The following is a 24087-nucleotide window of genomic DNA, read 5'->3' as shown; positions in this document are numbered from 1 at the left end:
TTAAGAAACGCGTGTAATCTAAACACTGCCTCCCGATCGAGCTTCGGTTTCTTCTTCATCCTCGAATCAGTTATCATCATCATCATCATCGGGAATCCGCCTTGTGAGAGCGAGGCGGTCTGTAGGTCAGGCAGGTAGTCGTTGCATCCTCGTTCCTTCTCCGGATTTCTTCCCCTGGTGAGTTCAAATCGGGACGTCAGGTGGGGCCTCTCGTCCTCGAAGCATTGCCCCTGTTCTCGCTCACCTGCCGTAACGCGGTGCGGTCGTCGAGTCGCCGTGACTCGCGCTCTCCATTCAGTCAACATTCAGTCAGCTATTTACCTTGCCGCGCCTCGCCTTACTCGCCTAGCACAGCGAGCAGCACGCCGCCACTTCCACCTGGCTACAGGTAGGCATAAGGCAGGCGACAGCCACAGTCACTTTCCGATCTAAACCGAACCTCCCCGAGCGAGTGTGGTGTTAATGTGCCGGTGACCGCGTACCCCGTACGGCCCGTTGTAGCCGTATAAGTGGTTAAAGGTAGACTTCGGCGTTAAAAACTGCTCGGATATTATTCTCGATCGTTCCTTTACCCTTGATTCATTACAATTATCTTGTTATCGGCGAACCCTCGGTCTCGAGACGCGACGCGCGCCTTCTTAGCGCTGTACTTTTACGTAAATCGCCGCGACTTTAACGATTCGATCTTCCACACCTGTAATAGACGGTGAATATTTTGGGAATGAAAGGTCGCCGAGTACCGATCAGTGTTCTGCAGTGTGCCGCCTTATGGAGTCTTGGGATTTAGCCGATTAATACACCCGCAATTACTTACGCGTATTCAACAAGGTGAGCTAAGCATCTGTTACGTACAAATCGATGTTAATACATACACGTAATATTGTGGGAAGCGACAGGGACCTTGATCTCTGCACGAGACACTGGAAAATTACTACGGCGATCTGTATTTCATTTAGGGATTATACACTGATACGCCCGATTTTTGAAGCTCGGTCAATTGCTTTTTCAATAGTTTCGCCTAGATACACGATCGTGTGTATAGAAAATATTATATTTCTCATCTCTCTCACGCTCCGCCGCGTCTAGCAGGAATCGAACTCTGTAAGGCCTACCGTTACCGCTGACCGTTCCTTCCTTCATCGTGAATTCCCCATATATTTTTGCAGTCAATGACTGCTGTGCTGCTGCTGCTGCTTAATACCTTGGCTGTTGTACGGGATTCCCGATCGGGCGTATCGAGAGACTCGGTAAGCTCTCGCGCCAAGTACACTCGGAGAACAATTTTTTCAGACTCCGGTTTCTCTACCGTAGACACCTTTTTCCTTCCTCCCTACAGTACTAAACGGTGTATAATATAGTTGCGTGCAAATTTTTTTGGTACAACAATTATGAGTATGAGTCATACATACCTGAGAAAAGTAATAATTAAACGTCGTGTAAAATTATCGCGTCGCCACGATCCCGCAATTTCAGTACGTATGTATACTGTGATGTAAGCATGTATACTATGCATTAGGTATGACTTATAAGGTACCCAGGAAACGCGGCATTCGGTCAGATCAGCTCGTTATGTCATATGATCAATGTTGGCACAGTTGCGCGTGTGCTTATAATGCACATACAAGTATACGATCCTTCGATATCTATTAGAGTATTTGTTAACCTCTGATTGCTTCAATTACTGAGATTTTCCATGTTTTTATAACAGCAACTAAACGCGCCACCCGATGTAGTGGTTGACCGTTTCAACCATCCCGATTCACTTTGAGACCTGTTAGCTGTATGTTTAATTACATTATTTTGAGCTCCGAATGTGATTTGAATGCCTGATATTCTCGAAATCCAAGTTTCGATGTGTATGTATGCATGTACATACCTATCCTAGGTATGAATTATACATTCACATCTACGAGTCGTGCTTAACTCGGGTCGCGCACGTGCGCGCGGCGTTACGTAGTACATATCAGGCTGAAGTTAGTAACGTTATTGTAATGATTTACGTTTCGAAACAATCGTTATTACACAGTTGCAGAAATGTCTGAAATGCAGTAAATCATTATAAGACAAAACGCATTCATATTTCGAAAACTGAACTATTTCAAAGTCACTATAAACTAGCGAAAATCATCATGTTTCCCTGAATGTTTCGTGGCGTTAACGTTACTAACTTCAGTCTCATTAGTACCTTCCTGCACATACAGCCACATGCAGACAAGACATATAATATATCCGATAAACCAGTGCATAGAAATATGACCGCACGCACTCCGATATACCTACGCGTTGTGTAAACAATACAACGAACTCTCACCATCCCTCTCTCGACGTGCAGAATCACGTACCATGAAGATTGGTGATAATTAGCTATATTGAAAATGAACCGCGGTTGAGGAAGAGAGCCGCAGGAGGGTAAGGAAAAGAAAAGATCTGCAATTTAGTCCGGAGCACTAGACATAACGCACACACGTAAACATCGTCGTCAGCGAATCGGATGTGCGCTTCATTTTTCAGCATAGGTACAGTTGACGCGAATTATCGACTATCGAGTCTTATATGTATAAACGCGTAAGCGGATATAACCGACGACGATGGTGTTATCCAGCCGGGTTGCGCGGCTGTGTACACACTTACTGTACGTGTATAAATGTATACAGGCAGAATATCTAACCCACTTCGCAACAGGTTTAAAGTTGGCTCTTATACCGTGAGCGCTAACGGTGATTGACCAGGATAACAACTCCCCTGTCTCGCCGCGGCGCGACGGGTCTCGAAGAACAGCATCGGTATGAGAAACGGAAAGGGGCCCGTTTGCGCACGTTAAATGAATAAAATATCTAGGTTCGATCTAGGTATTCTGCAGCAACAGCAGCAACCTACTGTTGTAAGTACCGGTGCAGGTTCGCGCGATAATTGCTTATGGTAATTACATCCCCGACGCCCGACACTGAAACACGTTGCACCTCGTGGCCGGTGATTGTTTTGCGTACGAGGCCGAAACTCCGGGCATCGTATGCATGTTACGCGTACAACGTACAATACGTGCGTGTATCGACGTCCTCATCCTCTTCAACACCGTCGAAGTTACAGGCTTACAGTACACGCGCATCTTGAATTAAACCCGTGCCCGTTACAAGTCGCTGTGGGCTGTAAGATATGCCGCGGGAATGCGGGATCTATGTAATGATGATGGATTTTTATGATACTCGAAGGCTGCCTGATAAACAGCCTTGTCGCGTTACATACGCTTGTGCCATAAATGTCGTTTTACTGCGCGTATTATTATAATACGTAGTATACGCACTTTTACGCGCTCGGAGATGATGAGGGAAACAATCGTGTACCAATCATCGTGAAATAACGTTATAGATTATTGTTTCAGGTGGCGGGACAGCGGCCAAGATTTGAGAGATGGTCATCGTCACGCGGGTAGGTTGACCCGACGTTGTGTACAAATTATTCACTCCATTTATTTATTATCTGATTCGCTCCGTTTTATGCATTATATCATGCAGCTATACGTGTACATTGATTTCTGTGGATTATTGGCCCATTGAAAAGAAGAAATAAAAAAATAAAAATAAACAGTGATCAGCCGAATTTGTAAATGGTGAATGCCGAACGGGCGTGGGCCGCAATGGCGACCTCCGCAGCAGTTCCGAGCGCGGAAGTGCTCTTCCGATGTTCCGGTGGCTGAGCAAATGGGCCGAGGAATTAACGAGGATCTTTCGCTGCTCGGACTGCTGTCAAGATCTGTTTACACGCCACTATTGATATAACTAGTATGATACGATACTGTGGAGAAAGATATGATTTACATCAGTTACTTGAAGCCTGCTTCGTTGATTATCAATTAACACCAATTGACCGATTACCTTTTCAATCGGCGCTCGCGCGAAACCTTAAAAGTTCTTAATTTCATAGGGAGATTACATATGGATCGAGCCCGTATCTGGAAGGGAGTTCGACGTAGCGATCGGGGCTCGCGTCGTATCGGCCGAGGGTAGAAGAATCCAGGTCAAAGACGACGACAATAAGGTATTCGCAGAACACCGAAATATTGCAGGTGGTAATCGTTGATCGGTTATTCATACTCGTTAGTTATCCTTGTTGTAGGAACAATGGCTGACCCCAGAGCGGAGGATAAAGGCGATGCACGCTACGTCCGTCCAGGGCGTAGAAGACATGATCAGCCTCGGAGACCTTCACGAAGCTGGTATTCTGAGAAATCTTCTCATCCGCTACAACGAGAATCTCATATATGTAAGCAGTTTTCATTAGTCTAGACCCATCTGTGAGATAAAACATTCCGCAGGTTTCCACGTAAGACGATGCTCCGAGTAAGACATAACGGTGCAATTCACTTATAACTTTATCACTCGTTTCATAAAGCAAACACATATCTTTGCTCCATGCTCGAGACGATTATGGACTAGGAGCGAGTCTTTACCAGGGCTTAAATATTTTCCCTCCCTCCGCTGTGTTGCTGATAATAGACTAAATAATAAACTAACGCTGTGGAGTATCAAATTCGAGAGTAACCAGTGGGGCTCAATTAATAGTTTCACTGCACCCGAATGATCCTCACTTTCTTTTATAGACTTATACTGGGTCCATATTGGTCGCAGTGAACCCCTATCAAATATTGCCGATCTACACCGCAGAACAAATAAAACTTTACAAAGATCGAAAAATAGGCGAACTGCCGCCTCACATATTCGCCATAGGAGACAATAGCTATACGCACATGAAACGATATGGGCAGGACCAGTGCATTGTGATCAGGTACTTCCAAAAACTTACAGTTAATCGAGATCATGAAGCCCGGGCATGCTGAATTAGGGAAAAATTACTCAGGCCGTGATATTCCTTTTCTTTTTTTTTTCATCCAGCGGAGAGAGCGGGGCCGGAAAAACTGAGAGCACCAAGCTAATACTTCAATACCTCGCTGCTATTAGCGGCAAACATTCTTGGATAGAGCAACAGATACTCGAGGCTAATCCCATTCTGGAAGGCAAGGAGATTCCGAATATGCTATTTCTTTACATATTATCATGCTTAAACTGTTCTGCTAATCAATCGCTTACCCGATCAACCTTAATCGCTGTCTCTAGCATTCGGAAACGCAAAAACGGTAAGAAATGACAATTCGTCGAGATTTGGCAAATACATTGACATCCATTTCAACGAGCTCGGGGTGATCGAGGGAGCCAAGATAGAGCAGTATCTCCTTGAGAAATCACGCATCGTATCGCAGAGCACCGATGAAAGGAATTATCATATATTCTACTGCATACTCGCCGGGCTTTCCAGAGAAGAGAAGACAAAGTTAGAACTGGACGATGCTTCTACATACAAATACTTGACAGGGGTAAATATTACATATTGCCGTTGATGATCTACCTCTCTTACCGTGAAACGAATGCGTATAATCAATTGCCATGCAGACTTTTATAGAAATCAAATCATTACCTACTTGATGATAATCTGAAAATTTTGGGCTTTGGAAGGGTGGAAGCATCACGTGCGAGGGACGAGATGATGCTGCAGAATTCGCAGACATTAGATCGGCGATGAAAGTCTTGCTGTTCACTGACGCTGAAATATGGGAAATCCTCAAACTCCTGGCCGCATTGTTGCATACCGGAAACATCAAATACAAAGCAACTGTCGTAGGTACGTAAAGATATTTAAAAAAATGACCCGTATTATGTCAACAAAACTTGCATAGGATTCTTGTTAACGCACGTTACTTTTTGCATTTTTGTAGATAATCTTGACGCAACCGAAATACCGGAGCAAACCAATGTGCAGCGAGTCGCCAGCCTTCTAGGAGTTCCTGTTCAACCCCTGATAGCTGCACTGACGAGGCGTACGATATTCGCTCATGGAGAAACAGTGGTACGTTATACCTATAATTAATCAAATTTGGCCTAAGACGAAGACGAGATCGGCGTCTGCAGTCGCATAATGATGCTCAGTAATCCATTCCTTCCTTTAACCCGCAAAAGCCTAACGGCTCATGGGAATATACTCTATCGGGTATTTTGGGGGGAGGGGGTGGTAGTTATTACTATTATTGTTGTTGTTATTGTAACTACATTTTCTGAGTGGATATCCCAAGTACCTCGACAACAGTTTTCTGATCAACAGGTCTCCACGTTATCGAGAGATCAGTCAGTCGACATCCGCGATGCTTTTGTGAAAGGCATTTACGGCCGGCTGTTCGTTTTGATCGTGAAGAAGATAAACGAAGCGATATACCGGCCGAAGAATATGGCGAGAAGCGCCATCGGAGTGCTGGATATATTTGGCTTCGAAAACTTTAATCACAACAGCTTTGAACAATTCTGCATAAATTACGCCAACGAGAACCTTCAACAATTTTTTGTTCAGCACATATTCAAGCTCGAGCAGGAGGAATACAACCACGAGGGCATCAATTGGCAGCACATCGAGTTTGTCGATAATCAGGATGCTCTCGATCTGATAGCCATCAAACAGCTCAATATCATGGCCCTGATAGACGAGGAGTCGAAATTTCCCAAGGTAAGGCACAAGAATCGGCTCTTTCGCCTTTCTCCTTCACAACGGACATTGCAGCTTATCAATTGTACACCCGTGCTAAATTTCAGGGAACCGACCAAACGATGCTGGCTAAAATTCACAAAACCCACGGCAGTCATCGTAACTATTTGAAGCCAAAATCGGATATAAACACGTCGTTTGGTCTGAACCACTTTGCTGGCGTCGTTTTCTATGATACTCGAGGTTTCCTGGAGAAGAACAGAGATACTTTCAGCGCCGATTTACTCCAGCTTATTCACATATCAACAAACAAATTTTTGCAAGTCTGTTTCGCCGAGGACATCGGAATGGGTTCAGAGACGCGCAAGAGGGCTCCAACACTGTCGACCCAGTTTAAAAAGTCGCTGGATGCTCTAATGAAAACCCTGTGCAGTTGCCAACCGTTTTTCATAAGGTGCATCAAGCCGAACGAGTACAAAAAGCCAATGGTAATTAACAAAACGATTCTTTCATACTCTATTATTTGACCAAGTACAAACAAGTTACTCTCATTTCCACGTATTTTGCAGATGTTCGACCGAGGTCTTTGCTGTCGTCAATTGAGATACTCGGGCATGATGGAGACCATCAGAATACGAAGAGCTGGCTACCCAATCAGACATTCCTTCAACGAATTTGTCGAAAGATATAGGTTTCTCATAGCCGGCATCCCTCCAGCTCACAAGGTCGGTATGATCGTAAACGAGTAGTTGAGAACGTATATTCTTTAATGACCCCATCGAAGAATATAGCCCTTGAATGTCCGCACACGTGTTTAACTCGTTGCAGACCGAATGCCGAGCTGCAACATTTAGGATATGTCAGGCGGTGCTTGGGAGATCCGACTATCAGCTGGGGCACACCAAAGTCTTCCTAAAGGACGCGCACGACTTGTTCCTCGAGCAGGAACGGGACCGCGTACTCACGCGCAAAATACTGATTCTGCAAAGGAACATTCGTGGTTGGGTATATAGGCGGAGATTCCTACGGATGCGGGCTGCTGCTGTCAAGATCCAAAAGTGCTGGAGGGGCTACGCCCAGCGGCAGAGATACAAGCGAATGCGCATCGGGTATATGCGGCTTCAGGCTCTTATTCGGTCGAGGGTTCTATCCCACAGGTTCCGACACCTCAGGGGGCACATCGTCGGGCTGCAAGCACATGCGAGGGGTTACTTGACACGCAGAATGTATCGCAAGAAGATGTGGGCTATCGTTAAGATCCAGGCTCACGTCAGACGGATGATAGCTCAGCGGAGGTTCAAAAAGCTTAAATACGATTATAGGCATCATATTGAAGTGCTGAGGCTCCGCAAGAAGGAAGAGAAGGAGCTCAAAGACCAGGGTAACAAAAGGGCCAAGGAAATTGCCGAGCAGAACTACAGGGTAATGTCATATTTTCCTCCTATTCAGAGCGGGCCCGATACGAGGTGCGATTTATTAAACCTTGATTTCTATCGCGCAGGAGAGAATGCAAGAGCTGGAGAGAAAGGAGATAGAGATGGAGATAGAGGATAGGCGACGAATGGAGATTAAGAAAAACCTCATAAACGACGCGGCGAAGAAGCAGGACGAGCCGGTCGATGACAGCAAGCTAGTTGAAGCCATGTTCGATTTTCTTCCAGACTCGAGTAGCGAGGCCCCGACTCCGGCCAGGGAAACCTCTGTCTTTAACGTGAGACTGAATCTATAATAGCGAATCCGATTTACAGTAAAATAGTGCGCCGCAAAATGCGTTGAAAGTGAATGTTGCACCAAGTGGAACAAAATCGGGCAATAGTAAGAATTCTTTACCCTGAATTGACAACGATTTCTTACTCAGGATTTACCAGCGCCGAAAGCCGATCAGCACGAAGTGATCAGCCCCATCCAAATGCCATCCGAGGATGAGGAGGATCTCTCGGAATACAAGTTCCAGAAGTTCGCCGCCACCTACTTCCAGGGAAACATCACTCATCAGTACTCCCGGAAGCCGCTCAAGCATCCGTTGCTACCGCTGCACACGCAGGGAGATCAATTGGTAAGCAATAACCCGATGATTCTCGGTAAACAAAATATTTTATCCTTAATTATTTCCTCCAGGCTGCTCAAGCTTTGTGGATAACGATATTACGGTTCACCGGAGACCTGCCCGAGCCCCGTTATCACACGATGGACAGGGACAACACGTCTGTTATGTCAAAGGTGACGGCGACGTTGGGGCGAAATTTCATACGCAGCAAAGAGTTCCAGGAGGCGCAAATGATCGGAATGGATCCCGTGAGTTGTATATTTTTTCGGTATCGGCCATGGGGCTCTAATATGATGGAACACCGTATTTCAAAACTATCTTAAATTCTAATAATAAGCCCTAACGTATATCCCTCTCTAGGAGACGTTCCTAAAACAAAAGCCTCGTTCGATTCGGCATAAGCTCGTGTCGCTGACCCTAAAGCGAAAAAACAAACTTGGTGAGGACGTGCGTCGGCGTTTGCAAGACGACGAGTACACGGCGGACAGCTATCAGTCTTGGCTTGAGGCGAGGCCAACGTCAAACCTTGAAAAACTCCACTTTATAATCGGTCACGGTATCCTGCGCGCCGAATTGAGAGACGAAATTTACTGTCAGATATGCAAGCAGCTTTCCAATAACCCATCCAAATCATCGCACGCCAGGGGTTGGATTCTCCTGTCTCTCTGCGTCGGTTGCTTTGCGCCATCGGAAAAGTTCGTGAGCTATTTACGCGCATTCATCAGAGAGGGACCACCCGGATACGCGCCCTACTGCGAAGACAGGCTGAAAAGAACATTCAACAACGGAACTAGAAACCAGCCGCCGAGCTGGCTCGAACTCCAGGCGACAAAGTCGAAGAAACCGATAATGTTGCCGATCACCTTCATGGATGGCAATACCAAGACGTTGCTGGCCGACTCAGCGACGACCGCCAGGGAGCTATGCAACCAGCTTTCTGACAAAATATCCTTGAGGGACCAGTTCGGTTTTTCTCTGTACATCGCGTTGTTTGACAAAGTCTCATCCCTTGGTAGCGGCGGAGATCACGTGATGGATGCGATATCTCAGTGCGAACAGTATGCCAAGGAGCAAGGGGCGCAGGAGAGAAACGCGCCTTGGAGGCTTTTCTTCAGGAAGGAAATATTCGCCCCGTGGCACGAACCCACCGAGGATCAGGTCGCCACCAATCTGATATATCAGCAGGTCGTTAGAGGCGTGAAATTCGGAGAATACAGGTGCGACAAGGAGGAAGACCTCGCCATGATAGCTGCCCAGCAATACTACATCGAATACTTCACTGACATGAACGTTGACAGACTTTTCACCCTGCTACCAAACTACATACCGGATTACTGCCTTACGGGTGTTGATAAGGCTATAGACAGGTGGGGACACCTCGTTGTTCAAGCGTATAAAAAGGTAACGTTCGCTTCGTTGGTGGTGATAATTTAGATTCATTTCCTTCGTTTACGGAGAAATTAATCCTGACATATTTTTTGTTTTATCAGAGTTATTACTTGAAAGAGAAGGTACCCTCGATTCGCGTGAAGGAGGACGTTGTCAGCTACGCCAAGTTCAAGTGGCCTCTGCTCTTCTCGCGATTTTACGAGGCGTATCGAAATTCCGGACCAAACTTGCCTAAAAACGACGTTATTATAGCCGTTAACTGGACCGGTGTCTATGTGGTTGACGATCAAGAAAAAGTGCTCCTGGAGTTATCCTTTCCCGAAATCACCACCGTATCTAGTCAAAAGTAAATTATCTGCTCTACGGAATGCAGCGACATCAACATATTGCATCTCTGTCCAACGATGCGGATAATCGTTTACTTACAATTTGTCCTTTATTTTTCAGAACAAACAAGGTCTTCACCCAGACGTTTAGTTTATCAACGGTGCGAGGAGAAGAATTCACATTTCAGAGTCCCAACGCGGAAGATATCCGTGATCTGGTGGTTTACTTCCTCGAAGGTTTGAAGAAACGCAGCAAGTACGTAATTGCACTGCAAGACTATAAGGCCCCCGGGGACGCCTCGTCTTTCCTCAGTTTCCAAAAAGGCGATCTAATCGTTCTCGAGGAAGAGAGTACGGGCGAAACAGTTCTCAATTCCGGATGGTGTATCGGTTGCTGTGAGAGGACCGGCGAGAAGGGAGACTTTCCTGCCGAAACGGTTTACGTTTTGCCATCCCTGACTAAACCACCGAATGATATCCTGGTAATGCACACCACACGCATGAACGTATTGGATCAGGTGCATTTTCATCGTGGAAGAAATCAGCTTTCTAATTTCATTGAATTTCTTCCTATCGCTGCAGGCACTATTCAGCATCGAAGGGCCGGAACATGGGCGCCGTCTTTATCCACAGCAAATGAATGGAGTGGAATCTCGAGAGAAGCTGCACACTCTGGCCGAATACGCAATAGATCATTTCAGGTACGTGTCGTATATCGCCCCAGAAAATCCTGCAACGATATGGTAATGCCACTCACTGCGGCACTTCCGAATAAAGTTGATTGGTAAATGTATTTCTCCAGAACACCGCCAAAGCGGACGATGTCGAAAGCATTGACGTTGACGACAGCACGCCGTGGTCACATTGACGAGTTATGGCGACATTCGAGGGATCCGATAAAACAGCCACTGCTGAAGAAACTGATATCAAAGGAGGAGCTCGCGGAGGAGGCGTGCTTTGCCTTCAACGCCATACTAAAGTACATGGGAGATTTGCCGACGAAGAGACCGCGCATAGGTAACGAGTATACAGATCACATTTTCGACGGCCCGTTAAAGAATGAGATACTTCGCGACGAGATATACTGCCAGATAATGAAGCAGTTGACGGACAACAGAAACAGACTCAGCGAGGAACGCGGCTGGGAGCTGATGTGGCTTGCCACCGGATTGTTCACCTGCAGTCAAAGCCTTCTCAAGGTATTCAGAGCTGCCCGTTATTCGCCATGGAAGTATTTCGCCCCTCGAATAGCAGATTACATTTTATTACTTTCAAGGAATTGACCCTGTTTCTGCGGACACGACGCCATCCGATATCGCAAGACTCCCTGCAGAGGCTGCAGAAGACGTTGCGAAATGGTCAGAGAAAATATCCCCCTCATCAGGTTGAGGTGGAAGCAATCCAGCATAAGACGACGCAGATATTTCACAAAGTTTATTTCCCTGACGACACGGACGAGGTGAGTCGTGTTATTATTGAATAAATTGATAAACTATCCACAAAACTATGATTATAATGCAAATTTTGCCTTGCTTAAATTTTATCGCCCAGGCGTTTGAGGTGGATTCGTCAACAAGGGCGAAAGACTTCTGCCAGAACATAGCGCAACGTTTGAACCTTCGCTCGGGGGAAGGATTCAGCCTGTTCGTCAAAATTGCCGACAAAGTGATCTCCGTGCCCGAGGGTGACTTTTTCTTCGATTTCGTCAGGCATTTGACTGACTGGATAAGAAAAGCCCGACCATCGAGAGACGGTTGGTTATATTCTGTTTATCAAATTAGTATATTAATATTATATTATATGATTATATATAGATATATATGAGTTAAGAAAACTGTTTCTCCGGGAGTTGCCTAATATTTTGACTTTCAATGAACAGGTGTGTCTCCTCAATTTACGTATCAAGTGTTCTTCATGAAAAAGTTATGGACGAACACGGTACCTGGGAAAGACAGAAACGCCGACCTGATATTTCACTTTCATCAAGAACTACCAAAGCTCTTGAGAGGTGAGACTGGAAAGTTGCTCAATTGTTCATATGGCTAAGGAAATACTTGGAGGAAATTGATTTATCATTTTATCGAAGCCCAGATAAACTGTATATACTTGCATGTTGCAGGATATCATAAATGTACTAAGGAGGAAGCCTCGCGACTTGCAGCTCTCGTCTACAGAGTAAGATTCGGAGAAAGTAAACAAGAATTACAAGCGATCCCGTAAGTATTTCTTCGAATGCACAATATTAAGGATAATATACGAACATCAACAACAACAACAACAACAACAACAACAACAACAACAACAACAACAACAACAATAATAATAATAATACCGTTTCAGACAAATGCTACGAGAATTGGTGCCCGCGGATTTGGTAAAGATTCAGAGTTCAAATGATTGGAAGAGATCGATCGTTGGGTCGTACAACCAAGACGCGGGTAATTATATGGCATAAGATTGATAATTTAAGTTCAAAATTGTGATATTTAAGCACCGGGGATTCATGAATGACGATACACGTTGCAGGAATGAGTCCAGAGGACGCGAAAATAACATTTCTGAAAATAGTATATCGCTGGCCGACATTCGGATCTGCATTTTTCGAAGTAAAGCAAAGTACCGAGCCAAATTACCCAGAAATGTTGCTGATTGCTATCAATAAACATGGAGTGAGCTTGATACATCCGCAGACAAAGGTGCGTTGTGTCGATTTATTAAGTTTCTTAACATATCCGCTAAGTATTGTAATTAATTTCGCAGACTAACGCTAGTTTTGTTTACCCACCACCTTCCAGGATATCCTAGTTACACATCCGTTCACCAGAATCTCAAACTGGTCGTCAGGTAACACATACTTTCACATGACCATCGGTAACCTGGTGAGAGGGTCGAAATTGCTGTGCGAAACCTCTCTTGGCTACAAAATGGACGACCTATTGACATCGTACATATCATTAATGCTAACAAATATGAATAAGCAGCGTACAATGAGAATAAAATAACGTTTGGTTGAGAAGTTTATGGTTCGCAAAAATTCATTCCAAAAGGAAATATTACCGACAGTACGATGTATAACAACGCATTTTTGAGAATGTTATTTTTCATACTATATCTCGATATAAACCGATCGTATTATTAAGTGCAATTGTTTTTTTCTACCATGGTCTGTTATTATCACTATTATTATTTAGGATTTAAATCTATTTCGATTATGCAACTAAAATATAGTATATTTAATATATTAATCATACAACATGGAAAGGAAAACGAGAAAATATGAAAAGCAGCTGATTAGGGCAAGCAGTCATACTTCCCATCCAAGTCTTCCCCTTGGAGCATATACAATGCTCTAAGGTTTTCCCATACAAATTGTATCCGTCCAGTCTCGGGTTATTATACATAAATAAATAAATACATACATATGTATGTGTGCGTGTGTGTGTGTGTGTGTGTATAGAGAGCGAGAGAGAGACACAGAGAATTATGCACAATTATGTATACACTAGGAGGATGTAATTATTGTAAGCTCGGATTTAACCGTGTTGCGAATAAGAAAGATAAACGTGCCTCACTGCTGTTGTCGAGTACCCGACACTGTGAGGCAACGAGAATGTTAATTGTGGGTAAATTCCCATGGGATGCCACATTTCCATTCCTTGCTAACAATAGAGCATATCACATGGAGACAGGCAGATTCGAGTCGATCTTATCTCGTTTCCTCACCAGTAATATACAATACATACCTGTTCAAAAAACGGAAATATGCCTTGAGAAAAATTTAAAAAACTCCAATATGTATATACTATACATACAGGAAATCTTGCAACATAAAGTGTTGTGGAAATTCGCGGAGGTGTCGGTACGTACATATATATGTACATAGATACATATCCATTCAATCATAAACTGCGATATACTGAAATATTATCTGTATTCATCATTGTATTATTGTTATAAATGGTGCTGTTCCATTATGCAAACACATGTTATATGCATTATGTATATCTACAATTATAACTTGAAAATAGAAAGAAGTATTCTAATTGGATATTTTTTCTCAATATCTTTTGAAGACGTAAAAAATAATTGAAACAAGGCGTGTCCCACTTCATACCACGTGTATATACTAATGGACCCTTGAGGTATTTTTATACAAGTATTTTCTCGGCCAGGATTCAGATTTTTGCATATTATTTCTGTATATCGTACATATTACATCTACACCGTATATTACGAAAAGGCTAATTGCATATGTATCGCTTTTCGATTCGTGTGTAGAAGAAATAACAGATATTCACATTTTTAGCTAAAAGATTATAAATATGGTAAGAAAAATATTACAAAATGTCTTCTTGGTATTATTTCTTGTACATACGAGTTTGTTACTCCACACGCTTACGAGGAGCCATAATCAGGGTGGCAATAAATGACCGGGTGATATTAAATTCCTGGACTTTTCTAGATTAAGAAAGTTCTCCAATGATTCCTGGTTTTTCCGGCCTGTTACGGCCCATTGCTTCAATGGCAGGGGGGACTTATTAGAAATAATAGTTTTCATACAATGCAGATTCTAGAATTACTCATAGAAAATCAGATCGAGTATAAGGGAGAACAATGAAGCTGAAGATGAGGATAAAGTTTATTCACCGTTTCTATATTTTTTTTCTTCCCTTCATAACTGTTGTTCCCTCTTTTTCTATATCTTTTTTACGAACAGCAGCACTGTACTTAGTGACCAGATTCATACAAATTTTGTAGATGATAAGCATTTTTACAATTCGGCATCACCTAAAATTGTCGCTGCACATGTCACACTCATCTCCCTAAGTCTCGTCAGCTTGCCGCAAAAAACTTTCACCACTAGAGCTATTCTCACCGTCACTGTCACTGTAGCTGTCATTAGAAGCCGATCCACTGCTCAGATTCTGGCAGTGTGCGATACATCAGAGTCCCGACTGAGGCTGCTGATGGTGAATATTCCAAGGAACATCGGCAATTGCAGGGGGCAGACTCGGATCATGCATGGACCTCGGCGCTCTCATTATCTCGTCAGCAGGAGGACAGTGTGGCCGTGGCCCAGGTTCAGGGGTATAAGTGAACGTCAGTCCCGTCGCATAAATAATCCCATCATTCCTGACTAGCGAAACTGGGACTTGTGTGGGCTGCCTAACCCAGAGCCATTCCCCCCTGAACAAAGAAATGTCTGGAACAACGCACAGCATGCTCTCTTGACACCTATACATCGTCTCGGCCTCAACATCGCCAAACCACACTTGTAAATTTGGTGTAAAATTATCCCCGGTTAGTTCGAGCATCGCTACGTCGCCACCACCATTCAAGTGCAGGCTGTGAACCAGGGGGACTGGAGTTACGGGAGAACGGACAGGCCCCATTCCCTCGAAAAACTGATACTCTGCTTTGTCTGTACTTATGATGGTCCAGCAGGCGCCATCATTGATCATCTCCTTGTTGGCTTCTTTGGGGCACGGCGTTGCCTGAAACTGTATTATTCTCTCCTGGGACAGACAGAGGTACATGTGATCCGTGTCTTTCATATAGAAGGCGCACTTGTGCAACTGGGAAACTGGGTCATCTGCTTCTAAACTTGCCATCTGCTTGTCTACCTTCCTGATTATCAGACGTGGCAAGGCCATGCCTGTTACCGAGCAAACCAGCTTTACTGTACTTCCGTAGTGAACATACCCATCTCGAACCTGCAAATCTCACAATATACCATGATAGATCTTGCATGACATTGTGTATGGTGTAAAATTAATCTCACAGGATAGAAGATAGCATACCTGAAACTCTTCGGACTCGCTTTCATTATCATCGAGCAGATGTATAGTGAAGGCACCCCACTGGGTTGAGCTGGCGTGAAAATTGCCGTTCTCGACATGGAGGTATCTGGTGCTGACAGTCTGGGACCTGAGACGATTAAACAGGGCGACTCTGGTGCCACTGGCAATGCATAGATCGGCATTCTTGAGGGATTGCTTCTTCTTTGAAGGCTTCGATATCACCTTTATCCTCTTGCTGTGAAATACACCTATGTCATGTCCGCTACCATAAAACATCTTAACCGACAGCATAAAATGTTTTCGCTTGTCAGAGTCTGATATGTACAAAGTCTTAGCAGCGCAATACTGCTTCCCGTTGTTGAGGTCCAGCTGCTGCATGTCCTGGTCTGAGTTGCCAATCCCGATGAAGGCGCATAGCTGTGCCGACTGTTCGGACTCCCCCTCGCGTAGCATTTGTTCCTGGCGCATCCTCCACCCATCCCCAAAGAGGTATATGCATGGTGGAGGACAGAAGAACCGCTTCTCATTGCCATACGACTTCTGTGCCACCTTGGCATGCAGGATCACTATCACCATGTCACTTCGATCGCGGAGGTAGCGCTCCATCGCTTCACGCGTCAGCCGCTGGTCTGTATCAGATCTGTACACTCCGGAGGAGGCAAATCTAGGATAGGATGACGACACAGCTGACGGAGATGGAGGGGACTGCATGCCGTGCGCCATTGCAGGCAGCCCAAACTGATGCGGCATATTTACACTCGTTACTATCTAGGCAGGAAACTAATTTCTGAGCACCACTTTTTAGAGCACCAGTTACATCTTTGCACGTGTGGATATGATCCCTGCCACTTGCCCGCAGGTCAGCTCTTCATCTGGAAAACAATACGTGTTACAGACAAAGATACAGCTGCTTATTCTTTATTTTTCTGATTTTTTTTGTACGATTTAAACCTACATAATCTCACTTTTTAAAAACGTACTATGTTAAAAGGCAAAACGCGCGTATCACACGCGGTAGCAACCATCGCTCGGCGATACCCAGCTGATATCAAACCCGGCGAATGAAAGCATCTGAATTAAATCACAGAAATTACATGCGTGCAGATAAACGAATTTTCACGCGCGACGGTTAATTGTTGTCAAACAATCCGAGACACTGCCAGCTTTTCTCGCTTTAGCCTAGATGGAGCGGGTTTAGCTACGTTTGCTCTACTGGCCCTAACGAGCACGCTGTCGGTAATGACAACGCAATATTTTTAATTATTTCTACTCTCAAGCGTACTTGCAAATTTAATGTTGAATTTAACATTTATCATCCAAGCATCGCAAAGTAGTAAAGAAACAGGATTGCTCGGAAAAAACATGCTTTCACTTGTACCAAATATACACGTGAATGCATATATCATTCCGCACGTATTCTATACCTATGCATTTACGTATTTACGAGCGTACTCATATACGAGACGTTTGTTTACTAATATATTGTACCGAATTACGGCGAGATTACGATAGGTTGCATTGCAGACAGGGTGAAAACGTACGGGTAACAAACAGGCCTACCTCATTTCCCACTGCTGCGAACGGCTTTATCCATGTCCAGCCGTGGTTCGTCAGTTCTTTCGATTTGGTAACTACGAGGGTGAGAAATGTTTTCGGTAGAGACGCCCGTTTCGGCATCCATACCTCGTTTCGTTAGCTATTACTATTTCGGAAGCATTGTGGCGGTCCCGAGAATAACTGACTGCAATACACTGTACACAACTGTAGCCTACCTGCCTGCCTGTCTTTTCCTAACAATTAATCCATTCAAAAAACACCTGTTCACTTTACGAGTTTTCCGACAGTTCTGCCAACGCTCGCGCAAACTCACCGCACCATCCGACGTCGATTGGCCCTACGAGCGTATCTATGAGCTATGCATGTATCACATACGTACGTACTACACACATGCGTCGCCGGTTCTACGGTGAAGAAAACTGCTACGAGACACTCCGACCCGAAGAACTTTTGACAGAGAACAATTACTCACAAGGGGACGGCGAGTGTTGCGCTGAACGGCAATTAAAAACGGAGTTCGCGAGACTCGCCGCCGTCACCTCGCGGCAGCGACGATAGATTTTATTAGTTAAAAGTGGTCCAAGCCGTGTGTAACATTTTATCACATGTATGCTACATACATACGGACGTGTGTATGCCTGGACAATGATGGTTCAATGTCAGAGTCTGGGATGGAACTAAACAATCCCCCGCGACGGCGTAGAGTTATTATTCCATCGTAAGTGGCTGAAGTTTCTATTGTTTTACTGTTCTACAATGCCCCGGTCTGGCCTGGGCACTCGTCTCCCACTCTACTCCGACCCCGCCGGCCCCACTTCCCAGCTACAACGCCTGGAATTGCTGCCGCAAAAGGATGTTGGGGTTACCCTCGAGGGCGTGGGAAAAACCTGCTGTGGGAAAGAGTGGGTGGGTGGCCTCAACTCCCTCACTCACTCCACTCCGGTCCGCTCCATTCCACTTCTAGCTGCGTGGTTATGATGACCACGATTCACGCACACGCGTGTCGATGTACATCCGTATGTACAGTATTTACCGTGTGACGTGTGTATGCATACAACGCGCTCCATCTTGCTCGCTTGATGCTACCATGTAAGATATAACACGCTGTTCGACTCGGGTAAACCTGACTATGAATTCGTTGACAAATCGTAATACATAAAACGATAATTATGCCACATACTTCCATTATTCATATGAATACTTAGTAGTTATGATACATACAAAGTTGCCTATACTGTATACCTGTAACATGCGATGCTTGCGTGTAGGCCTGCATTTGTCGGATAATCGCTTCATCGTTTCTTCCGAATGGTCTGTATGTATCCTCCCCAGCTTTTGAATATGTACCGGGTGATATGCATTCATTTATAAAGACATAGGATTCAATGTTTGGTTTCCTTCCATTCAATGCCTCTACTTCTTTGCGCATCGCGTCGTGGCGACATAGACTACTGGGGTGGTATGTTCGCACATGAGCTACATTTTTTTAACCGCGAATAATTTTACGTAGTACGCAGAGCGACGATCAGCAAAGATGCGTCTCGTCCCTGTCGTTTCGGTGAGTAACGTCAATCGTGAATAACGACCATAACATCCGTGTCAGTACCATCAATAATTGAGGTTATGTTATACTAAAACCGCGAAAGCAATAACTTACAACTGATGTAAATGTTTCCGACAAGTGTTATATGAAATTTGTTTCCTCAGAATTAATGATATATAATTATTCACCATGGGCGTTCATGGTCTGTGGCGACTGCTGGATGCTGCTGGAAAACCAGTGGCTTTAGAAACACTGGAGGGAAAAGTTCTCGCCGTCGGTATCCTTTCAATACCCATTATCAACCAAACTCGATCATTGGTTACCTCAATGGCAATGATACTCATATACCCACGTCTGCATTCTACATTTATCTTGACTTAAACCTTCAGATGTTTCCATTTGGTTGCATCAAGTGATGCAAGGATATCAGGATGGGCACGGAAGTCCTCTGCCCAATGCTCATCTTCTTGGGTTATTCAATCGAATATGTAAATTACTGTATTATAAGATCAAACCTGTGTTTGTATTTGATGGCGGCGTACCTCTGCTCAAGAAGAACACGATTGTAAGTTTCGTCAAGAATAGATGGTGCAGATTTTCATGTTTGTTGAGTAAATATAGCTACACATAAGACACCTTCTCTTCTACTTTTGGTATGGCAAAATTAAAGTTTCAAACTTCTATTTTGTATGTCCTAAAACGAATATAACATACGAGCATTCACATGCTATATCATATGCAGAATATAGTTTGTTATCTTGATTTTAATGCAAGTATGTAAAAATGCAATTAGGCTAAGCGTGGGAATAAGGTAGTGAGAGAACGGAGTTAATTATTCTATTGTCTTATCCCCCTGTCCAGGCTTCTCGCAGAAAGCAGAAATCTATGGCATCTAGTAAGGCGCAAAAAATGAAGAACGACTTGATAAATAATTTGCTTAAACGTACGGTAGTCAAGGGTGCCCTGGGTGCTGGAAGTGCTGAGAAGCAGGAGGAAAAGGGGGAAACCAGAGAGAAAGTCGATCGATCCTCTGTACATTCGTCTCTGAATTTATTCAAGCTACCCGTCATTCCCAGTAGCAGCGAGTTTGTTTCGGAGGACGAAGATGATCCGGAGACAGAAACCGAATCATCTGTTCAACTTAGTCCGAGGAAACAAGCCAAATGGAAAGGAAACATCCACAGTGTTGATGTCAGCAGCACAGAGTTTAGGGCATTGCCACCGGATGTCCGTCACGACATACTAACCGATCTAAAGGCGTCGAGGAAGGAAAACTCTTGGGGATGTCTTCATGAAATGCCTGAGGTTTGCTTTGCTCTTGACTATATAAACGAAATATTTAAAGATAGGGATGATTTTAGAATGATTGAAAAATCTTTTCAGGATACTCATGATTTTTCAAACTACCAAATGAAGCGTTTGCTTAAGCGGAGAAATGTTCAGGAATGTTTAGAGGAAGCTGAGCGAGAGATGGGAGGCAAGACCATGACTTTGGAAGAATTGGATGTCCTTCTCACTGAACAGGGGATCGCTACAACTACAAAGATTGATAATGCGAGTCGCATTGCAGCTGACAACTTGACAAGATTTGTGTATATCAATGGTAAATATCTTACCCATATTTTTCTCATATTGAACAGTTGCTACTGTTGTTTGTGATTTTCAGGTGTGAATAAGGACGTTCTGACAGCCAAAAAACCTGACATTACCAAAGTCAGTTCATTGAGTTCAAACTCAGAGAGTAACGGGATTCCGTCAGAAGACGATGATGTGGAGATAATTGAAAATTTGAAGGAATACGAGCTTGACGAAGACTGGGAGAGTGACTGGGAATCTAGCGATGAGCCAGAAGTCACAGTCATGAAATCGAAAAAATTAAAAAAGCTGATGAAATCCAGCGACGTCAATCCTGCGATGATGTATATGCTGGAACATAGCGGCTTAAGTCAAGAGGAAATTTTGTGTATCATTGAGCAGAGTAAAAACAAGTCTAAGAAGTCGTCGGGCCGCAATCGACCCCGAGATTCTAAGCGATGTTCGAAAGCTCTGGATTTCATCATTAAAACCGAACCCGCCGATAGCGAAGATGGAAAATCTCAGCCAGATACGGATAACGTGCCCGTGAGCACGAATTCTCGCAGCTACTCGCCAATCGATGTTCCCATTGAGTGTCCCGATTTTGCGGCTACAGAGTTTTCCGAATCCACGAACAACAAATGTCCTAAGCCCGCTGCTCATCACGCAATCGAGAATGTGACGGTTAACGAAGAAGCAGTCACAACGTCAAGCTCCGAATCAGATGACTTTGTCGAGGTTACAGATGTCCCTGTACCAAATATCTCATATTCGGCAATGAAAGAAAACAAACCCGTGCTCGAAATAACAATTGTGCAAAATTTACAGTCCGAAGATGACATGTTTGCTAATGTTTTTGCTAACAATGCGAGCCTGGTTCAAGTTACACAGCCTCCAGTACATGAAATGCGGCGCGGTAGCGATCTCGCAGACCAGTGGCGTAGCCAAATTGAAGTACCGTCACCAGAGCAATCAAAGGTGAACGAAAATGTACACGAAACACCACTAGAACTATCGGTTCAGACTACGAGTGAGGAGAACAGAGCAGCAGACGAATACATGGCAGCTGATTCAATCAGTTCGCCTCAAATCGATGAAAAAGCCGGAAACGTCGAGGCGTTGACTGTCAACAACAAAGCGAAAGATGATCAGCAGCCGGCACCAAGCGTCGTGGATGAGGATAAGAAGAAAGCTTTCCAGTTTCCTACCCGGAGGGAAGAACTCATTACGATGCAGGAGCAATTAGAGACCGAGGAGAAAGAGCTAAGCGGAACTCTCGGTCGCCTAGAGAGACAAGCGACTGATATTACGGATCAGATGCGTATGGAAGCTCAAGTGTGTTACTGATCTTCAGTATGATTAATCATCATCGTTTGTTTAACTCTGAACCCAAATTTTTATATCTAAAAATTCTTTGAAAATTATTGAAGGTAAAATATGTGAACGTTCTTCACTGCCACTCTATATTAGCCTAATTAAGTTCGTGTGTCTCAGGAGCTTCTACGTTTTTTCGGAATTCCTTACGTGATTGCGCCGATGGAAGCGGAAGCTCAGTGTGCTTATTTGGAAACGATCAACCTAACCGACGGCACGATAACAGACGATTCAGATATATGGTTGTTCGGCGGTCGTTGCGTGTACAAGAACTTTTTCAACCTGAACAAACACGTCATGCAATTCCGCTCCAGCGACATTCGCCACCATTTTAGTAAGTGCCGAATGACGGTGACTTTGTTTTTCGTCTCTGTACACGGTCACCAACCATTTCTTGTGTTTTCTCCACTTTACAGATCTCACCAGAGAGCAAATGGTGCAACTTGCGCTTCTAGTTGGCAGTGACTACACCGTAGGAGTGACGGGAATCGGTCCTGTCACAGGGCTCGAAATTCTCGCTGCTTTTCCGGCCGAAGGGGGCAACCTGTTGCGAGGCTTGACCAATTTCCGCTACTGGGTAAATTCCGGGAGGGCAGCAGGTCCCGGAAAAGCATCTCTACGTACGAAATTGAAGAATGTTCACGTCGAGAAAGGTGGGCGTTCGCTACATTAACTTTCAATCCTCAAGTCACGAACGCGTCGTTGCTTCTAATTTTCAGGTTTCCCCAGCGAAGCTGTTGTCCAGGCATATCTCGCCCCGACTGTCGACGAATCAAAAGAGGGATTCACATGGAACGAGCCGAACACGACGCTACTGGCCGATTTTACGAGAAATAAATTCGGATGGACGAAAACCAAGTTCGAAGTTATATTCAATCCAATAATGAAGCGACAGGCAGAGTCGAAGAAGCAGAAAGGGATCGACGACTACTTCCAGGTGAAGATTTCTAGGAAATGTATAGAAGGAACGCTTAGCAAACGAGTTCAGAAGGCGGTCGAGCGATTGGGAGGTGGAAGCGAACGCGAGGAGGAAACTGCCGACTTCGAGGTGCCGCAAAAACGCACTAGAAAAAGCAAACCAAAGTCTAGCGAGCCGAACCTTCTAAAACCTATAATCGAGGAAAAAGAGGAATCATCCGCCGTCGGCGTTGTTAAGATAATTCCTTCAACGGAAATGGCTACAAAGCTACCTATTGTCAAGCCAGAGTGCATACCACAACGGGAAAAGGACAAAGCAAACGCGTTGAAGAACAAGCTACGAGCTATCGAGGTTTTTCGAAAATCAAAAAAGGGCCCAGGATACGCAAAGCGATCCAAACGGACTGCCCGCAAAATCAAGAGTGAGGCCGAGCTCTCGGAGAGCAGCGACAGTTCATAGAGCCAAAGGTAAGATAATTTTGTTCCCAAAGCTCGGCCTCTACGAAGTCAGTTATACATATTGCATGTAATATTTATTGTGGCATGAAACATGAGTTGTTTGATTTCATCGCCACTGGCGGTGCCGGTAGATGTTTTTTTTAAGATGTACAGATTTTATTTTTACAACGTTTTGTACGGTATGATTGTCTTGTATTTTTCCACCGCAACTATGTGTATCGATGAATTTGTTTCGTTATTTAATTGAATAAAAGTGCGATCGAAGAGGTACCAGTATTTTCCTCATTCCATTTGAACTACTTATTCATAAACGGTTCCACTGCTTTAACATTATTAAATATCATACTACGATGAACGTGCGACCCGATAAGGTGGGTTTGCACCTACCGCGTCCCGGCTGAAGTGCATGCGTATTTCGGTAGAGTATTGTATCGTTTCAATCAAACCGTTCATATTCGCCGAATATAATTTCAGGAGATGTGACCAGTTACTATTTCAACGTTCAGTACCATACAGTAATGCATACTATGCATATAATATATACGTGTATAATTTAAAAGAGTAATAATGTAC

The 24087-nt window shown here is 44.3% G+C and overlaps 3 protein-coding genes across 13 annotated transcripts; 2 read left to right on the top strand and 1 right to left on the bottom strand.

Annotated features, from left to right (window-relative positions):
* The first annotated feature begins 293 nt into the window (after nucleotides 1-293).
* Nucleotides 294-13426, top strand: LOC124304884 (myosin-VIIa). Of its 3 annotated transcripts, none has more exons than XM_046763624.1 (28): nucleotides 294-388; nucleotides 3380-3426; nucleotides 3922-4035; nucleotides 4114-4260; nucleotides 4598-4782; nucleotides 4890-5011; nucleotides 5112-5368; nucleotides 5508-5673; nucleotides 5768-5898; nucleotides 6151-6546; nucleotides 6633-7013; nucleotides 7095-7250; nucleotides 7354-7947; nucleotides 8027-8236; nucleotides 8384-8581; nucleotides 8644-8820; nucleotides 8933-9973; nucleotides 10063-10307; nucleotides 10409-10769; nucleotides 10870-10988; nucleotides 11090-11486; nucleotides 11564-11746; nucleotides 11839-12040; nucleotides 12167-12295; nucleotides 12407-12503; nucleotides 12628-12725; nucleotides 12814-12983; nucleotides 13083-13426. In XM_046763624.1, exons 2-28 carry the CDS (start codon nucleotides 3409-3411, stop codon nucleotides 13287-13289), a joined length of 6501 nt encoding a protein of 2166 aa, XP_046619580.1. In that variant the 5' UTR covers nucleotides 294-388; nucleotides 3380-3408; the 3' UTR covers nucleotides 13290-13426. The 3 variants fall into 3 exon arrangements, with proteins under 3 accessions (XP_046619580.1, XP_046619579.1, XP_046619581.1); XM_046763623.1 differs by lacking the exon at nucleotides 294-388 and adding an exon at nucleotides 408-828; XM_046763625.1 differs by lacking the exon at nucleotides 294-388 and adding an exon at nucleotides 408-828 and having other exon boundaries at nucleotides 3367-3426.
* Nucleotides 13427-14211: 785 nt separating this feature from the next.
* LOC124304903 (suppressor of hairless protein) lies at nucleotides 14212-19157 on the bottom strand. Of its 7 annotated transcripts, none has more exons than XM_046763699.1 (3): nucleotides 18888-19157; nucleotides 16089-16960; nucleotides 14212-16001 (listed from the first exon to the last, which is right to left on the bottom strand). In XM_046763699.1, the coding sequence occupies exons 2-3, from the start codon at nucleotides 16836-16838 to the stop codon at nucleotides 15231-15233; spliced, it is 1521 nt and encodes a 506-aa protein (XP_046619655.1). In that variant the 5' UTR covers nucleotides 16839-16960; nucleotides 18888-19157; the 3' UTR covers nucleotides 14212-15230. The 7 variants fall into 7 exon arrangements, with proteins under 7 accessions (XP_046619655.1, XP_046619653.1, XP_046619654.1 ...); XM_046763697.1 differs by lacking the exon at nucleotides 18888-19157 and adding an exon at nucleotides 18270-18394; XM_046763698.1 differs by lacking the exon at nucleotides 18888-19157 and adding an exon at nucleotides 18266-18381.
* Nucleotides 18254-23784, top strand: LOC124304891 (DNA excision repair protein ERCC-5 homolog). Of its 3 annotated transcripts, XM_046763653.1 has the most exons (10): nucleotides 18634-18734; nucleotides 19156-19203; nucleotides 19353-19465; nucleotides 19578-19753; nucleotides 20050-20493; nucleotides 20572-20791; nucleotides 20855-22098; nucleotides 22258-22471; nucleotides 22554-22790; nucleotides 22857-23784. In XM_046763653.1, exons 3-10 carry the CDS (start codon nucleotides 19378-19380, stop codon nucleotides 23513-23515), a joined length of 3282 nt encoding a protein of 1093 aa, XP_046619609.1. In that variant the 5' UTR covers nucleotides 18634-18734; nucleotides 19156-19203; nucleotides 19353-19377; the 3' UTR covers nucleotides 23516-23784. The 3 variants fall into 3 exon arrangements, with proteins under 3 accessions (XP_046619611.1, XP_046619610.1, XP_046619609.1); XM_046763655.1 differs by lacking the exons at nucleotides 18634-18734; nucleotides 19156-19203 and adding an exon at nucleotides 18254-18363; XM_046763654.1 differs by lacking the exon at nucleotides 19156-19203 and having other exon boundaries at nucleotides 18610-18734.
* Nucleotides 23785-24087: the final 303 nt, after the last annotated feature.

Source organism: Neodiprion virginianus, chromosome 5 (assembly GCF_021901495.1).
Source record: "Neodiprion virginianus isolate iyNeoVirg1 chromosome 5, iyNeoVirg1.1, whole genome shotgun sequence".
NCBI lineage: Eukaryota > Metazoa > Arthropoda > Insecta > Hymenoptera > Diprionidae > Neodiprion > Neodiprion virginianus.
Note: the sequence above shows the minus strand (reverse complement) of the source record. Positions and strands in the feature narration are given on the sequence as shown.

Excerpts from the sequence above, each read along its gene's own strand:
- LOC124304884 (XM_046763624.1), top strand. Across the intron at positions 4,036-4,113 it reads TCAAAGACGACGACAATAAG|GAACAATGGCTGACCCCAGA; the intron begins GTATTCGCAGAA and ends TCCTTGTTGTAG. Across the intron at positions 9,974-10,062 it reads TTGTTCAAGCGTATAAAAAG|AGTTATTACTTGAAAGAGAA; the intron begins GTAACGTTCGCT and ends TTGTTTTATCAG.
- LOC124304903 (XM_046763699.1), bottom strand. The coding sequence starts at position 16,838 with ATGCCGCATCAGTTTGGGCTGCCTGCAATGGCGCACGGCATGCAGTCC. Across the intron at positions 16,002-16,088 it reads GCGAGTCCGAAGAGTTTCAG|GTTCGAGATGGGTATGTTCA; the intron begins GTATGCTATCTT and ends TGAGATTTGCAG.
- LOC124304891 (XM_046763655.1), top strand. The coding sequence starts at position 19,378 with ATGGGCGTTCATGGTCTGTGGCGACTGCTGGATGCTGCTGGAAAACCA. Across the intron at positions 19,754-20,049 it reads TGCTCAAGAAGAACACGATT|GCTTCTCGCAGAAAGCAGAA; the intron begins GTAAGTTTCGTC and ends CCCCCTGTCCAG. Across the intron at positions 22,791-22,856 it reads GAATGTTCACGTCGAGAAAG|GTTTCCCCAGCGAAGCTGTT; the intron begins GTGGGCGTTCGC and ends TCTAATTTTCAG.